At 36.4% G+C, this 19,538-nt stretch overlaps 1 protein-coding gene across 1 annotated transcript in view; it reads right to left on the bottom strand.

Moving 5' to 3' along the window:
* Positions 1 to 19,538, bottom strand: part of LOC111503609 (sialin) — a 95,565-nt gene that overhangs the window by 50,512 nt on the left and 25,515 nt on the right. The window contains exons 5-6 of the mRNA XM_023157959.2: positions 18,137 to 18,303; positions 7,917 to 8,069 (exon numbers count right to left, since the gene is read on the bottom strand). Of these exons, the coding sequence (XP_023013727.2) occupies positions 7,917 to 8,069; positions 18,137 to 18,303 (320 nt within the window). The remainder of the gene's footprint in view (positions 1 to 7,916; positions 8,070 to 18,136; positions 18,304 to 19,538) is intronic.

A 19,538-nucleotide genomic window follows, 5' to 3' on the forward strand; every position in this document is an offset into this window, starting at 1 on the left:
AAGAAAACGGTTTTCACTATATCGATCTACCTGAGATTCTATAACAGTTGCGTAATTTTCATGAACGCACATTTTCTGGTTCCAATTCTACAGGGTGTTTTAAAAAGTGAGTCTGATTGTTTCAATATTTTTTCCTGGAAATCTGTATGGGTGACAAGAAAACGGTTTTCACTATATCGATCTACCCAAGATTCTATAACAGTTATGTAGTTTTCATGAACGCATATCTTCTGGTTCCAATTCTACAAGGAATCTCAAAAAATGAGTCTGTTTGTTGCAACACTTTTTTATCAAAATCTGTATGGGTGACAAGAAAACAGTTTTCACTATATCGATCTACCTGAGATTCTATAACAGTTGTGTAATTTTCATGAACGCACATCTTCTGGTTCCAATTCTACAAGGTGCTTTAAAAAGTGAGTCTGATTGTTGCAACAATTTTATTCTCGAAATCTGTATGGGTGACAAAAAAACAGTTTTCACTTTATCAATTTACCCAAGATTCTATAACAGTTGTGTGATTCTCATGAACGCACATCTTCTACTTCCAATTCTACAAGGTGTTTCAAAAAGTCAGTCTGAATGTTTCAATATTTTTTCCTGGAAATCTGTATGGGTGACAAGAAAACGGTTTACACTATGTCGATCTAACTAAGATTCTATAACAGTTGTGTGATTTTCATGAACGCACATCTTCTGGTTCCAATTCTACGAGGAATCTCAAAAAATGAGTCTGTTCGTTGCAACACTTTTTTATCGAAATCTGTATGGGTGACATGAAAACAGTTTTCAATATATAGATCTACCTAAGATTCTATAACAGTAGTGTAATTCTTATGAACGCACATCTTCTAGTTCCAATTCTACAAGGTGTTTTAAAAAGTGAGTCTGATTGTTTCAATATTTTTTCCTGGAAATCTGTATGGGTGACAAGAAAACGGTTTACACTATGTCGATCTAACTAAGATTCTATAACAGTTGTGTGATTTTCATGAACGCACATCTTCTGGTTCCAATTCTACAAGGAATCTCAAAAAATGAGTCTGTTCGTTGCAACACTTTTTTATCGAAATCTGTATGGGTGACATGAAAACAGTTTTCAATATATAGATCTACCTAAGATTCAATAACAGTTGTGTAATTCTTATGAACGCACATCTTCTAGTTCCAATTCTACAAGGTGTTTTAAAAAGTGAGTCTGATTGTTTCAATATTTTTTCCTGGAAATCTGTATGGGTGACAAGAAAACGGTTTACACTATGTCGATCTAACTAAGATTCTATAACAGTTGTGTAATTTTCATGAACGCACATCTTCTGGTTCCAATTCTACAAGGAATCTCAAAAAATGAGTCTGTTTGTTGCAACACTTTTTTATCGAAATCTGTATGGGTGACAAAGAAACGGTTTTCACTATATCGATCTACCGGAGATTCTATAACAGTTGCGTAATTTTCATGAACGCACATCTTCTGGTTCCAATTCTACAGGGTGTTTTAAAAAGTGAGTCTGATTGTTTCAATATTTTGATATTTAGATAACAAGAAAACTGTCATCACCAAGTTAATCTTCTCAAGAAACTATGGAAGTTGTGTGATTTTGATGGACGCACATCATCGGATATCATTTCTTTATGGGGTATTGGAAAGTAAGTATTTTCAATTTTATTTTTCCCTTAATCTGTATTGTTGATGAGAAAAGGATTATCAACGCCTCAGTCTACTCAAAACTCTATAAAAATGTTAAACACCAAATAGTCTCAATAATTTCACGTTCAACCGATAGTGAATAGGTATTTCCAGCCACAGATATTAGTACGGGTGCTAATAATTTTTTATCCCAACCACAGATTTTTATTTTCCTCTACGTCGGCATTTGTGGCCAGAAATCTGTAGATAACTTCACGCCAATTTATTTTATTACAAACATTATGAATCGCTTACAATTATTATAAAATTTCAATTACAAATTGAAATTATCGCGACAAGCTTTTATTATAATTTCAATTCAGTAAAGTCATAAATGAATGTGGTTAATGTGATTTAAAATTATATTTTGATCTTTTTAGGACACTTAAATAAAAGGTTGTTCCAAAAGTTTTTTTATCATTATTTTATTTGATATTTATTAGTTTCAATCGATAGTTATCGATCAATACGAAAGTCCATCTATAAAACGGAGAGTCCTTCAACAGAAAAACCTAAGGCACGGGGAAAACTATTATTAGGATAAAATGTATTCTTTAGAAGTAGGTAGGTACCAACTCCTCCGGCATACCTTATAGAAGAATTAGCTTGTTATATTTCTTAGTCTATTTATTTTATTGATAGCGTCATTATTACGTGGCCGAGTCCCAGTTAATTTCGAACAGTCTAAAGCGGCGTTCCCACGAGGCGTTAATCACGACAGTTAACCACGCTAGTCAACTTTCTTTCGTGACAATCACGAAAGTGTGAATTCATAAAACGTTCACACGGTTGGGGGGTTCGTGCCGTTCACGCCTCGCGTTTCGACTAGCCACCATCGAAATATCGGTCATGAATGATCTAGTTGTTGAAAGTTGTGCTGTTCTAAGTTCGTTTTTTGCTACTATCTTAGCAAAAAAGATGGAGTGCTTACAGGACACAATTACAAGAAAATGAAAAAAAAAGACGTTTTTGGGTTAGAGAATGGATACAGCGAAGAAATATGTTAGGAGCGTCAAACTTGGTTAGTATGGAACTAAAAAGCAATTTTTCAGAAGATTTTAGAAACCTACTGTGAATGACTGAATTTCAGTTTGAATACCTCTTATTGCGTGTTACAAATAAAATTTCAAAATCTAACACTAACATGAGACAAGCAATTAGTGCAAAAACAAAATTAGAGGTGACGTTACGGTATTTAGCTACAGGTGATTCCTTCAAAAGTTTAGAATTTTTGTTCCGTGTTCCAAAAAACACAATAATGCCACGTTGCTGTGACGACATCTTGGCTTCACGAACGGTATATCACGACTGAAAATCAAACAGGTTTGATCTATCCACGCTTGAGTCGTGCGCCGTTCCTCACGAAAGCAAGTTTAACGACTATGCGTTCACACAGAAGTGTATTTCACGAAAGCGTGGTTCACTGTCGTGATTAACGCCTCGTGGGAACGCCGCTTAATTCTTCGCGTTTCAAGTTGACGCTTTCATTGGCAAGTTTTTTATTTCGTTTCAATTCCTCTTTGCCTAACCTTCTTTTCTTTTGTGTCGATGTTTCTTTATTCCCCATAGTGTTCCCACGAGTACCGAAGAAATATTTGTCAACCCTTCCAGAGCTTCGTTTAGCAGGAAAAGAGCTTATACCGGGTGTCCCACATTTTATGTGACAGACAATATCTGGTTTGTTGAAGGAGATACACAAAAATGTTTCATACAAAAGTTTTAGGAGTTCATGAGAGCTATATTTTGATATAATTTTTAAATATACAGGGTGTTTGGTGTAGGTGCTACAGACCAAAATTCCATTTTTTAAAATAGAACGCCCTGTATATCATTACATATTCAGATGCTACGTTAAATTCTGATATCATTTCATGTTTGGTTTTTGAAATTCGGTTACGGCGTTGTTGAGTTATTGCTTAAAATGTAAAGTCTTGAGAACGACTATTATTTTTTAAAATATCTTATACAATTATTCTCTCTGCATCAGATCACATGAAAATTAGTCAAAATTTTGGGTGTTCGAAGTAATGGTTTCAATTTTGAGTTGTGGAATTCAGTCAGGAATCATTTTGAATATGAAACAATTGCGAAATTGAAAGAGGTGTATTCGAAAACAAATCTTTAATTAATAACAATGTAAATAATATAACTCGATAAATCATTTCATAAGAATGGTAGGTACCTAGAAATAAGTCATAAAAATTGTTCAAAGTGATGCCCATTAGATATTATACAGGCTTTGAAACGTCGAATCACTTCTCTCGTACAAGTCGCTCTTATAATATCAGGCGTAATATCACTGCACGCTAGTCGAATTTTCATTTTCAGATCATCCACATTCAAAGGGGGAGTAGTGAAAACAATATCTTTTAAATAACCCCATAGGAAAAAATCAAGCGGTGATAAGTCTGGGGAACGAGCCGGCCACCGAATTGGACCCTTATTACCAATCCATCTATTTGGGTACGTTCTATCCAGATATTCAGTTACAACCTGTGAATTGTGAGGAGGAGCACCATCTTGTTGCCACCAAATTCCTTGTCGTTCTGCTATGGGAATATCTTCCATCAACTGGATCGAATCATTTTCTAGAAAATGTAAATATCGCAATCTATTGAGATTTTCATTGAAAAAGTAAGGTCCTATGATGCGGCCATTGAACAATCCACACCATACATTAATACCCCAAGTAGTTTGAAAATTACTTTCGCGGACCCAGTGGGGATTTTCTTGTGACCAATAGTGACTGTTATGTCGATTCACAACTCCATTATTGTGGAATCGCGATTTATCGCTCCACAAAATTTGACTGAATATGTTAGGACTTTCATGTAATATTACCTGAATACAAGCAATGAATTCAAGTCGTCGTTCAAAGTCCGTGGGTTTCAAACCTTGTACCAACTGAATTTTGAATGGGTGGTATTTATTTTCTTTCAGAATTCTCTGTACATTAGATTTACTCACACCGACTTCTTCTGCAAGAGTACGGATAGAAACATGTGGATGAATAATAATATAAGCCAACACATTGATCTCTAAATCTTCAGTTCTAACAGATCTCGTATGATGACGATGCTTTATAGTAGAAGGAAATGACCCAGTTCGCAATTTTTCTACAACTCTCGAAAAAGTCATTCGTGACGGAATGGGTCTGTCTGGAAAACGTTCTTGGTATAGACGTTGTGCTTGACGGCAGTTTTTCTGACATTCCCCAAAAATTAATAACATATCAATGCAATCACTTGGACTAAACGCGAAAGGCATACTGAAGTTTTCGCACAAAGAACACAGTTACTGTTTTGCAAAGAATCACTGAATCGAACTGACAAGTAGATACAATTCAACAACATTTGTTACTATGGCATCAACAAGCATGAGCTACTTGATGAAATTGTGCAATATAAAGCAATTCACCCTCAAGTTAGTCACATTCTCAAGAATTTCAATATTATATTCAACTGATATCGATATCGTATCGTAGAGGTGAGAATGATGGTTTGTATTCAGTAGTAGTCTAGTCCAATTTAATAAAAGATATAGACTGGATTCGTGTACGAGTAAATAAGTTTTTTTGAAACTTTATATTTAAGGAAAAGTACAATAACTCAACAACGCCGTAACTTAATTTCAAAAACCAAACATGAAATGATATCAGAATTTAACGTAGCATCTGAATATGTAATGATATACAGGGCGTTCTATTTTAAAAAATGGAATTTTGGTCTGTAGCACCTACAAACACCCTGTATATTTAAAAATTATATCAAAATATAGCTCTCATGAACTCCTAAAACTTTTGTATGAAACATTTTTGTGTATCTCCTTCAACAAACCAGATATTGCCTGTCACATAAAATGTGGGACACCCGGTATACAACAGGGTGCGCTCCGGTGCCCTGAGGTGGTACGTTCACGACATCATTTTACACCCTGATGCCACTTAGTCCTCGGCACGGCCTCACCTTGACTTTGGTGGTACTTCGGTGAAAGATGCGCCACTTTTTTCCGCTTAGAGCTTACTCGTGCCTGACGAAACACCGTTCCGGGTTTGCTTCTGGAGTTTTCCTTCCCCTAGACGGGTTGCAGACCAATGCTAATGACGCCCATCTCACCAAATTACGTGCAACAGGCATAAGAGACATGGTATGCTTCTTATGCCTGTTGCTCACATTGCGTGATGGACCCTCTCACTTTGGGAACTTAAAGGGTGGTAGATAATGATATTTTTTCACAATGCAAATAAATATGGGTTCTTACAACCTACTACACCATTCATTGTCTTCTTTTTAGAGTCGGGAAATAGGTATTTGAAGCTAAAAGCTTGATTTTTTTTTCTAGAAATATATCTTTTTTATTGAAGCCAATATTGGATGTGGCATCTCTTTCATGGTGGGCCTACCAATTGCCTATCATAAACGAATGCGTATACAAAATTTCGTGTCCCCGCTATTTACCGCTGAGGAGATCTCTCATCTGTTCTGGACCAGCATGCAAAATTTCAGGTCAATCGGATACCTGGAAGTGGGTCAAATTAAACTTGCAAGATTTGTTAACATAAATACAAGTCAAGTTAAATAAAAGCTTTCAATTAATAAAAAAAGGGTCAAAACCGGGTTATTACTATCCACTTGTGCATAAATATAGTTCAATAGTTGGTGAGATGCAGATTCAATTAACTTTATCTTCTTTTCTTTATCTTCTTCGACTGCGTAAATCATTCTATTCTGATCTCAAAGCTGTATACTTATGGAATTAGAGGATTACCATTGGACTGGATATCAGATTTTCTTACTTTCAGGAAACAATATGTCACTGTTGGCACTGAAAGTTCTGAGATCCGAGGTATTGATCTGGGTGTACCACAAGGTTCAATTTTGGGACCAGTACTATTTATATTCTACATACATGACTTGGATCACCTATCAGTACCAACGTCATTTACTTTATATGCTGATGACACGTCAGTTCTTATCTCGGATAAATCAGATGTACTATTGACGGAAAAATGCCAAGAAGTCTTTCAATAATTGCATGGTTGGTACTCCGTTAATCATTTATTCCTCAATATTGAGAAAACAAATTCTATGAGGTTCCACCTTCGTTAAAAAAGAAGTGAGGATATTGAGTTTGGATTCGATAACACACATATTTCCACCAAGAATAATTCTATCTCGTTCCTATGCTTTCATTTAGATCAACATTTAAACTGGGAGAATCACTATCGCATTCTAATACCTAAAATGAACTTAATATCATACCAATTCTGAACTACTAGGGAAGTTCTGCATATGAATCAACCCATTTCTTTATATTACGCCCAAATCGATAGTCGATTGCGGTATGGTATCTGTTTCTGGGGTCTATCCCCATGCTCCAAAGATGTTTTTTGGCACAGAAACGAGTCTTACATTGTCTTGTCAACACATCAAGCCGAACTAGCTGGTGTCTATTTTGATTTTCGAACTATCAATATGGTCTTTTCAGCAGAGAGATACCTTACTCCAATCTAAAACCAAACACCACTTCGAAACTCGCCAAAAAAATGATTTACCCGTCCCATTCAATAGACTTAATGTATCTTTGAAATCACCCCAGTCTATGGCACCCAGAATTTTCAATAATTTACCAGTTGAAATAAGAAATATGAAATTTTTTAATACTTTCAAAAAAGGCTGCGGGACTATTTAACTGGGAAATGTCTGTATAGTATTGAAGAATATTTGTATCTGTAAATATTTGTATGGTGCTTTAACTTTCACTTATATCTTTAATGTTTGTATGTTGCTATAAGTTTTATCTGATTAGACATGTTTGTATGTTGCTATAAGTGATCAGACATAAGTATATTCTGACTAATCCTATACAATGTAAATTGTCGATTGGAAAATAAAGAATTGAATTGAATTGAAAACCATGTTGGATCTTGCATCAAAACCTATTATTTTCTCAAAGAGTTCCGAAAAAAGGAAATCACCGAAATCTGCCCATAATTGTCAATTTCTGTTATCGTACTTTTTTGTGCAGTGGAAAAACAAGAGCTCTCTTATGGAAATTTGATATAAAATCATCTGTATTCGTATCAGATGATTACTCACTATTATAAACGCAAATCATTCACTTAGTATAATTTTGAATATCAGGGATTCACACAAATTTCAACCGATTAAACTTGTTGCTCTTCGGGTTTAACCCTTATTAATTTTGTGAGTCAGAATAGCACACTTACATATTCTATAGAAAATCCGTAGACTAATTTCAGGTATTTTGTAATGCCTAACATTAGTGTAGCATCTGCCCACTGACTTCCAATTACAGCAATACCACAAGCCCATGCTGGTTTCGACATCAGAAGTTTTCTCCAAGGAAGATGTCTGTGTTCCTGAAAATTGATGAAATTTTCCGTCATAGTTCAAATAATCTCCTTCGAGAGAGAGAGACAGTACATAGAAATTGGAAAATTCCTAAAGTTTCCAACGGTACACCAAACAGGAGTCATTTCAATTTAATCTAAATCTGAACTAATATTATGAATAGAAAACATTTTGAAAACGGAAGGTTTTGGCTTTCTACTCCTCCATCGGTATAATTCAGTGTCACACATGAAGTTCGCGACATATGGAAGTTTTTTATTGATAGATATGAATTAATTATTCAAAGAAATTAATACAAATCATGAAAGTGTGAAACAACAAAAATTAATTGGCGCTCCGGGGCGACTTTATTGATTCCAGTGGCACATTTGCTTTTTCAGCTGCAGGAAAACCCGGAAAAACCTGTAGCACCACATCATCTGAAGATCTTGATCTGCCAATGTCCTCTCTTTCAGAAAACAAAATGACTATCGTCAAACTCAAACCAGTCCGTTTTGTCTTTGGTCAATGCGTAATAATGACCAGATTCAACATCAGAATCACAGTGAACAATGATTGCATGAATATGATAATAGTGGTTTGCTAGATTGAAGTGTTCATCTATTTTGAACTTTCGTAAGAGTTTGGTGCATCCGTCAGAGGTTGAGTCATGTTTGGAGATCATTAGTGTCATTAGTAGATTGATTGGTGCCTCAGCTATTCTTGTTTTCATATAATAGTCATTTGGTTTGGCGCATGTTTGGCAATACACTTGATCATTACCCGTTGAAAGTTCCATTTTCAGATGATTCGACAATAAGCTGTGCACGGACTAGTTATCAGTCATATTAAGGTGCGTATTCACCAAAAAAGCGAGCACGAGCGAACATGAGCGAACATACACGAATACTCGCTCATGCTCGCTCGTGCTCGCTTTTTTGGTGAGCGTGATTTCAATTTCATTTTAGTTGTTGAGTGGGATTTTGCTGGGTTGCTAATGATCAAAGTGGAATATATTAAGGTGCATATTTACCAAAAAAGCGAGCACCAGCGAGCATGAGCGAGCATTCGTGTATGTTTGCTCGTGTTCGCTCATGCTCGCTTTGTTGGTGAATACGCACCTTTGAGAAACGCTAGTTGAAGTTACAGAAAATCACATACGTTTTTGCTACCTCTTTAACATTTACTACAAAGTAAACAAGTTAGCTATATTAAATATCTTGTCACAGTGTGTCAAAAAAGGCTAAACCTGTTGAAATGCTTAACAAATAAACAGTGGGGCGCAGATGGCAGGACATTATTGACTTCATATAGAACTTTAATAAGATCAAAATTAGACTACGGCTGCATATGCTACTCGTCTTACGCATGAACATCTATTGAGGATAGAACCGCCACCAAAATGTTTCGCATGTAAAGTGCTTGTGACTGTTAAGCATGTCCTGGTAGAGTGCCCACTGTTCACAGTTGAGAAACTGAACAATAAAATCACCTCCAAACTAAGTGAAATTTTCCAAAATAGCAATACCAACAATATTATTGAATTTCGTAAAGAATGTAACCTTTTATTTAAACTGTAATGTAAACAACTGCATGTTTCAGATATATTTTATATGTTTGCCGCTAATAGCTACGGCTGATGCGGTTTTTTATAAATATAAAAAAAAAAGTTAGGATTTTTCCAGCAAAATATCTACAAACAATGTACGGACTGTACGGAATCATTCAATCCAGAGCAGTCAGAAGTAGTTATTCTGTTATTTTTTTGCTCACGAAGAGTATTCAACAAGAACCTCAAGAATTCGGAGCAATCCTCTTGTTGTCCTAACGAATATCTAGTGGACTTCAAAGACTCCAGGAAATCGGTTGGTGGGAAAGATAATACATTTTTACGAAACTGCAATTGCATGAACAATTGTTTGAGTTTGGTGAATAAGTAGGAAACATTCTCGTTCTCGTTCATCGTTGAGACCTCGTTCCTGAAATTCTTCGTTGTAAAATGCTATTCATGTGGCAAGTGTTTTCTAATCATATTTTGTTCTCAAGATTTTCAGGACAACTGTCTACTGATTCGTAAGGAAATAATGGAAATTTGATTTCGCAGTTGGTTTGTGCTACTCTAAACCTGCCAAATTTGACATTTTTTTAAAACCTTCAAATTTCATTTTTTCATTTCGAAAAATGCCAAGAAGAAAGTTGCTCAGTTTCCAATGTTATACCCTTGTTCGAAATTTGGACTCACTACTGTCACTTCGAATTTTTTCCATTTTTTAAATTTTTTTAATTTTTCGCTTTATCGATGCCATCGATACTTGATACAAATTTCATAATTTTGATGGATACCAGACTTCAATATCATTTTGCCCAGAAAATACATGCATTAGCCTGTTACCAGAAAAAAAATAAATACACCTCCAGAAATTCGTCTTTGTTATTGCAAAGTTCATTTAGTTTTTTCATTTGATTGATTCGGATTTTCACTGTATGAACGTTAACATATCAGTTATGGAATAAAAGTATTTCTCTTCATTCTTATTATACTCGTATTTCCTTTTTCAATAGATTTTCATTCAGTTTGATTATTTTTCTGGTCAATAATTTAATTACAAACTAACCCGAAATATACTTTTATGTAAACTAAACTTTCGCAAGTATTCAAAAGACTTTCGTTCGTATATACTTAAACATGATGTGAAATTTCGTGATTTTAAATATCAAATCGAAATAAAACTTTCCTGCAGTAGGCTTTTGAAACTAATTTTTAGTTTTGGTTAATGTCAATGAATCGAGTTGTTTTATTTAAAAAAAATCTGTTTTTCCGTTAATCAGCTGTCGCCTCCATACGAACGACAACTCTCAGAAGTTGAGAAACTTGTGCGAGCTAAGGACTAACGAGGTCTTACTTCTTAACGTGTGATTCCTAACACGGTTGCAGAATCATCCCAGCTTCAACCAGATAAATTCTCTCGAGAATAATATCTGGTCGAGGCGGGAATCGAGCCCACGGCCTTCCGATTGTGAGTCGGGCGCACTACCACCGCGGCCAATTCCACAATTTGTGTACAGATTTTTCGTAAATTCATAATTCACAAATAAGTTTTATGTACAATTTCATCCACCCAAGACAAAGTGGAAATCGTTCTTTTATGTGGTGAGAATGTGCCATATCGAGATGTTGATTATATTTTCAATCACCGGCGTCCAGGAAGAAATATTCACTTTAGTACCGTGGGAAGGATATTGAAAATATTCAAAGAAAGTGGCTCTGTGGACAATCGTTTCAAGAAACCACATAATCCAATAAAGTTTAATGAAGAAGAACAACTCAATGTTTGCTTGAGCGTTGTTGAAAACGGAAAAACTAATGTAAGGAGCATTAGTGAAGATACAGGGGTTGGCAGAGAAACTGTGAGAATAATTTTGCACAAAAATACATTCCATTCCTATAAGGCAGAGGTTCTCAAACTTATTTTGTCTACCGCCCATTTCGAAAATTGATTATTTTCTAGCGCTCCCCATTTTTTTTTTACTTCATTACATCTTAAGAATCACAATCGCAGTCATTATTTCAATAATGTGTTAGGAATCATACGTTAAAAGGAAAGACCTCGTTAATCCTTAGCTCGCACAAGTTTCGACTTCTGAGGGTTGTCGTTCGTAGGGGTGCGATAGCTGGTTAACGGAAAAACAGATTTTAAACAGATAATTAAATTATGTGTGTCATGTGGAAATAAGACTTTCTGATGAGGGTAATGTAAAACACCATTTTGTGATATTATTCATGTCATTCCAGCTGGGATGATCCTGCTGTGTTGACATTTGAAAAAGGATCCCAGTCCGGTATTTCCAATTTTAAAATGTCCTGGAATCGTTCTGCAAAATCAATGTGGAGGTTCTCCAAATGTTGGCAGTAAACAAGCAAGTCGTCGTTGTTGAAGGATACTGCTGACAAATTAGGGAAACAGCGAAACTCACGACTGCCGATATTATTCTTGTATAAGAGCAATTTGGCTACAAAAGCAGCGATGACATTTTGTGTTTTAATCAAATTCAAGACATCTCCTTGGAGTTGGAGATTGACATCATTAAATAATTTATACAGGTCTGTCAGGTACGTAATATCATTCTTTGAAGTGATGAGGTTGTCGTGCAATTATTTGTCTTTGTTTTCCAAGAACTCTATTACAGAGTCAAAGAGACTGTAAAATTGAGTCAGACTGTTACCTCTTGATAACCAACGCACTTCTGTGTGAAATAGCAATTGGTTGAAATCTTCATGATTAGCAACACAAAGCTAATTAACTGCTTTGACTGTTTTGATGATATATTGCAGTGAACGAGACAGGCGCTCACTCAAATTTTTTCGCAACCAAATGTTGCCTATGATTGACGCAATGTACAACGAGCATATCTGGAATTTTATTTTTTAAGTACGCTATGAAGCCTTTGTGACGTTCTCTCATAGCCGGAGCGCCATCCGTAACAGCTGATATAATATTCTTCTATAATATATATGGTTTCTCCTTTTGTATCTGTCTCCAAATTTCTGGCAAATAGTAGTTCTTGATACATTTTCTCATTTTTAATAAACCTCACGTATGACAACAACAATGCTTCATTGGTTGGTAAAGTAGACTCATCTAACTGAATTGAGAATTTATAAGTCTTCAGGTGATTGCATAATGACTCTTCAATGTTTTCAGCCATCTCATCAATTCGTCTTTGCACGGAACTATTGCTCAAAGGAATTTTTCGGATATCTGCCGCTGGTTTATAGAGCACAGTAGTTATTACTTCTTTCATTGCCGGTAAAATTAAATCCTCTCCAATAGTATGAAGTTTACCTATTTGAGCAATTAGCAAGGAGATATTTAGGAAGCATGGAGTTCATCGTCGTTTTGCTTAGAAGCAACTGAAAAAAGTTTTGACACAGTTGGCTGAGCTGAGTGTTTCTTTTTATGTTCTTGAAAATAAGTCACACTTTTGTCTTTTTTATCTGAATGCGTTTTATTCAAATGATCTTGTGGCCTTGAGGGTTTCATCGCTTTATTCGAGAATGTTTTTTGACAAAGAAAGCATATAGGCAAAGATAGATTTGTGGGATTTTCAATAAATCCATATTTTATATATTCCGCGCTATACTGCCGTTTCTTCTTTTTTGCTTCCGACATAATTTTGTCTTCAAAAATGCCGAAGTAAAGAATCAAGTATCAAAAACTTGCTAATATCGTAATATCGTCAAATGACATTACTGGCTGTTCGTGGTCGTCTGGTCCTCTGTCGTCTTCTTTTGGCTCTTTGCCCTATGTGTAGAGGTCACAGCGTACTTCTTTGGCTTTGCGGCCGTTTAGGCACTGTTTCTTGTTTTATTTTCCGGCAAGCATGAATTGCAGTACCGGAAACTTCACTAGAAGCGCCTGCAGCTGCCCTAAGGCCGTTGGGAGACCTTCGGGATAGCTGCAGGCGTTCTCTGACGATGAGACGGCCCTCGCATACGAGACGTCGCTCCTGATTGAGTTTCTTCCGACAGGCCTTGGGTTTGTGGTCTGTCTGTTTTCGTTCGGCCAATCTGAGGCCCTTTTATTTTCAGGGCGTTCTGCGCACCCATGGAAGCTCGCTGGGTGTTCTTCCTTGCAGTTAAAGCATCGCAAGGGCGAGTTTTTAGGTCTTTTGCATTCCTTGGTCATGTGCCGTCCGGTACATCTAACGCTGGCTGGTTCTGCTTTACAGTTGCGTTGCGTGTGACCAAACTTTTGGCATCTGTAACATTGCCCTGCTCGGTTTATCGGCTTCTGTGTTTCGGCGCTCACACGCACGTTTTGAATTTCGGTGACCTCATATATTTTGTTTTGGTTCCTTGTAACCAAAACAAGCACGAACGGTATCGGTACCTTGTAAGCTTTACTCAGGCGGGCTACGGAAAGGATCTCAAATCCTTTGCCCTGGAGTTCAGTCTTGATGTCGTCACACTCTATGGATTCCGGGACCCCGCAAAAAACTACTCTGAGTGGTTTTTCGTTCTTCATTGTATATATGTGGTAGGTTATTTTTTCTTGATCGAGGATCCGAGTAATTCTCCTACAATCATCTGTATTTTTAAGGTGGACTTTAATTCCAACTGTTGTGTTCACCGCCCGCAATATGGAGATGTTTTGCGCAGCAGCAATCGTATTAAAAGCTTTCCACTTTTCTTTTGCGCGGATGGTTATGGGTGGATGCTTATCCGCTTTTTTGTGTGTTTCTGCCCGAGGCGTCTGTTACTAGTTCTTCGTCGCCTACTTCCATTGAGTCAGGTGTCGGGACTTCTGTTTCCTCTATATTTGCCGACTCAGTTTTCTGAGTGGGCTTTTGAATTTATCTTCCAGTGTCACTCCAGGCTTTTGTGATAAGGCGGATGTAGTTTTATTTGATTTTGGCTTATTGGTCCATTTAGTCTGGGAAAAACCGGGTTTTGGCTCTTTTTGCCTCTTTTTTGGGGCCTTTGCCGCTTGGCTTTCTTCGCCCGACATAATATCGTCGCTGTCCAGATCGCTGATGTCAGAGTCGGAGTCGATAAGACGATGAATTAGAGGTTTTTTGTTTCTCAAATTGAAGTCCATTCTCTTTGCAAAGAATTTATATGCTTCCACTAGTTCGGTACTACTTATTTCATAGTATTCTATAATAGTTGATATTATAGCCAGACCTGCTTCTTTTGGCTTTTAACGAACTTTCGTATAATAGAAAATCGTTTCTATAACTTGTTCCATCTCGAAAGATAGATGCTACACTTCGAAATTAGCACAACGAAAATTAGTCAACTTGTCAACTTGACGTGCGTTTTTATATGAGGCAGCGGGCGGGCCTAGTAGTTTCGAGAATGGAGAATAGAAACTTCTCGCTTCGCATTGAAGCTCACCGCCATCTATTGTACAGTTTGATAACTATCGTACAGAAAATAGTTACTATCTAGTCCCCTAGATGGCCTTACACGAAGAAACGCGCGTTAAGCGTAAACGAGCGATAAAGTTTGTGTTAAAAGCAAAAAAACATTTTTAAATTAGCCATCGCCCCCCTAAATCGCTTCAACGCCCCCCAATCTCCTCTGTGCCCTTTACTGCTCCTCTATATGCCTCCAGCACCCACAAGGGGGCGTTATCGCCCACTTTGAGAAAGACTACTATAAGCCAAAGTTCATACACACTCCTAAAGAAAAAGATTTCGATAATCGAGTAGGATTTTCATTTTAGTTTCAAGGTGAGAGAGAAAATGATATCGCATTCACAAAACAGCCACACATAGAACGGTAACAGCAATGTTGACGACAGAACCACTTTTCTCAGCGCCTCCAGTGTTTGGCAGCCGAACCTGAAAGATATAGCGCGAAATTCAAATAGTGGCTGTTCGCATTTTACTTTTTTGTTGAAACTTTTCCTAGAGATCAATTACCCTAACACCAAACTGATATTTTTGCACTCGACGCGCGTTTCGCTAACAAGGTTAGCATCTTCAGAAGAAGAAAATTGATACAGTATCAATTTTCTTCTCCTGAAGATGCTAACCTTGATAGCGAAACGCGCGTCGAGTGCAAAAATATCAGTTTGGTGTTAGGGAGATTGATCTCTAGGAAAAGTTTCAACTGTTACACCACAGATTCCAATCTCATCATTTATTGTTATTGTTGCTTCACTACCGGTCAGGTTTTGATTCCACAGAAATCATCTGGGAAAAACCTTGACCAATCAAAAATATCAACAAGTGAAGCAACAATAAATATGTGAACTGAATTACCTCAAATTATGATCAACCATATTTATTTTCAGTTAAATTTGTGTAAATGTGGTAATGAAACTATATGAACTCAGTTCAAAATTTATTGGAAATACGTAAACCTCAACTTACACTAATGTTTTTTCAATAAACGATTCTTTTTCTTCAAAAATTTTTCATGAGCAGACAATATAATTGGATCAATGAAATCGCTGTTTGTCTGGGTGTTCAAAAACCTAATGAATTTTTTATCTCTTCCCCTGGTAACCAAATTGACTTTTCTACACCAAAAATACAAACAGCATCTAATAATCAGATGACACAGTTTTGAATCATTGTCAGACTGATCTGGACAGTTGACTAGGTTAAAGGATAGTTGCTCCAGTATTATTTTCCTCAAAATTTGTGAAATATTTGTAAAATTACACAAACGTGGTATCAAGTAAAATAATCTAGTTACTGATTGGAAAACTAAAAAGGTTAAAACTGTTCCTGGTTTTATCAATTTTGATTTTGGATACTGTCTTCCTTCAACAAAATCAAGATCCTGATCATGATCCCTAAACAGCATATTATTTTTACAAAATGTGCATGTAATGGACTTCATGATTTTTTTGGTGATATATCCAGATATGTAAGTAATGGTACACCTCCCTATTTTAGTTCTCTGATACAGATTAATACTGGCTGGAAGTGGGATATCAATGTCACTTTCCGAAGATTGCACACTTTGCAAAGGGTCCACACTTTCTGATGATCCTGTTACAAAATAACGTAAATTGTCTAAAGCTCCCTCACTGATGGCATCTTCTTCACAGTTACTTCCTGGTGAATGTGAAGACATAAAGTTATTCACTAGAAGCGCTTTGAATGATGTGGTAACATGTAGAGCACTTGGTGAAACTTCTCGAACCCCATAACTCCTCAAACATCCAAAGAAATTCTCCAATGCGTCTTGCTGAAAACCCCTCAATAATAAAAAATTATTCTTGCTATGTAACAATTTTTCTTTCATGTACAGGAATCCTTTAATGGTATGTTTCAGATTTGTTATTGAGGGCGTGGAAACAAATTTTTGTTTCTTATTACTGAAGAATTTCATGCTGTTCAATATTTGCAAGGAGTCCCTCCAGAATTTTTCATGCCCAGATTCCTTCATCAAACCACCTTTGAGGGGCTTACTAGCAGGTGCAGTCTTCTGACTGGAATTCAAACTATCAAATAGTTTGTCAAGAAATAAACCTCTTCTGCTAGTAATTTTATCTTCAACAGCGAAATGTCTGTCACAAACTCGTGAGTTACAATAAATTGTCTCATGGGGTACATTGAAGAGTTCTTTATTGTTTATATTCTTGAGCCAAACATCTAAAACAGCGGGGTCTTTTTTGGGAAACCGATGTTGACTACTCTTCCTATCCTCACAAGAAGGAACGCAGCACTTTTTTCGATATCGTTTATGTTCGGAAGTACTCATTACGATAAATAAAAATATGAAACTGACAGTACACAAGCAAAAACACAATTTGAAAAGGAAAACAGTCCCAAACCATATTTATACATCATTATCACAACAAAACTAACGGACGTCCTACCTAATTTAAGTTCATTCTTCTTCTGTAAACAGTAATTTGAATCATGCGCGCGCAGAAGGCACGTGATTCATTACAGAAAACTGGAGAAAACCCCGATAGTGTCGCCATCCCTGGTTTGGCAGCCGCGTAACATATAACCAAGTGTTCCCATTTAACTTACATTTCTATGTGTGGCTGTTTTGTGATCGCATTTCTCTACAGGATTTTATGGACAGACGAGGCAACTTTCACGTCGAATGGTACAGTTAGTTCCCAAAATTGTCGCTGGTGGTTCAATAACAATCCAAATTTCGTAATTTTGAACGGCCCGAACGTTCATCGTCTCCCAAGCACTAACGGCCACGTTAAAATTCAGCTGCCCAAAATGGCAGCTTCCCAACTTATCTTTGATTTGCGTAGGCGTATAGCCTTTTGAAAACAAATGTTTAATGACAGCTCGATACTCCCTTTCATCCATTTTCATAAAAACACATCAACTCACTCAAACGACTGTTACATAACGACTGCGCTTCCAAAATGGCTGCAACTTTGGTGAGTAACTCTCAACAGATGAACAATGAAATTCACTACCTTTCATTTACGAGTGCTGCCATCTTCATGTTGAGGTCAGAACCGTTTCAGATCACCCTCGTATGTCACCAAAATATTCAAGAAATCAAAGAATATTTGGAGAGGAACTTTTATGTATGTTATATGAATGAAAACAGAAACTTGAAACAGATTTGTTTTAGAATATTCTTCCCTCGAATACTTACATCTCGCTTGGGACGATTTGGATGCAGTGATTCTTCAACAAATCGCCACCAGAGGAAATACCACAAGAGTGAAATCAGCGCAATGGTGTAGCTAAGCCAGTCTCGACCTAGCTTTCGCACTAATTGGGTCCCTAGAATACCCACGATTGCATATCCCAGGTTGACAGCTGTAAAAAAAACAAAATTATGTTACTGAAATGAATGCAATGTTTTCATCAGGATCGAATTGATTTTGGTTTTTAGTTTCATTCGCTACACGAAAAAATGTCCATTCAAATGACATGATTTTACTGAAGAGCATCCCCGAGTCGGTTTCTTGAAATATTATTTTTGGAGATGGAAAATTTCCATTGAGAAGATTTCGAAATTTCATTTTGGCTAATAATGGCGGTACTGAAATCGGAAAATTTTTAAAATCCATTTAATTGAGTGGAATTTTCGTTTGTTACGACAAGTTACTGGAAAATGGTTTAAAAAGCCGGAACTGGCCGTAATAAATCAAAAACTTGGTAGAAATCAAACAAAAGTAATTTTTTCTAACTTATATTCAATTTATTCCTCACTAGTCTCTTTAAAAGGTCAATTTTGATACAACAGGACTTTGAAAGGCTGTCGAAAATGAATTTTTGTTGCTACAAAGGAAAGACATCTTGAGAAAATAAGTAAATGAAAAAAAATGGAAAAAGAACAGAGATAAATGCGGGTTTCTTCAGAAAAAACAATGTGAAAGTGGCTTCCAGACCACATGCCAGATTATCTTGGGAGATTTCAACATTGAGTTTAAAACCGGTTCAAATGTCCTCAATGAGCTCCATTGCCTACTGCGTTCTTTTGGATTAAATATTATGATGCATGAAGACACTAGAATAACAGTCTCATCCTCTAGTCAAATCGACAATATTCTCACAAATTTGAATAGTGATTATATTCATACAGGAGTTTTTGAACCCTGTATAGCTGACCACAAGACCCAATATATCATTCAAAATGAAAAACCTAAACTATTCAATAAAACTAATTATTCCAGGAGAATAACCCAAGCAACTTTGAATAAATTAAAATCCTCCCTTTCGGAAACGAGCTGGGATATTTTTAAAAGCTCTACCGATGTTAACATGCTTGCTTCATATTTGTCCAACAGGTACACTTCTTTGGTTCACAAACACATGCCCCTAAGGAAATCCACACCAATTACCAATAAATCTCCAGTAACCTTATAGCTGACGTGAGCAAAGATTATTCTGATGTTGAGCTACATAAGTACCTAAAGAGGGACTATAAACAGCAAATAAAACTTGCTAAAAAACGAGCTTATGATGATTAAATTCGTTCAGCAAAAAATAAATCTAATGCTTGCTGGAAGATCATCAATTTCGAACGAAATGAAAGAACTTGTCAAATT

Source organism: Leptinotarsa decemlineata, unplaced genomic scaffold (assembly GCF_025532065.1).
Source record: "Leptinotarsa decemlineata unplaced genomic scaffold, Ldec_3_MD MMD2_tig00026374_RagTag_RagTag, whole genome shotgun sequence".
Taxonomy (NCBI): domain Eukaryota; kingdom Metazoa; phylum Arthropoda; class Insecta; order Coleoptera; family Chrysomelidae; genus Leptinotarsa; species Leptinotarsa decemlineata.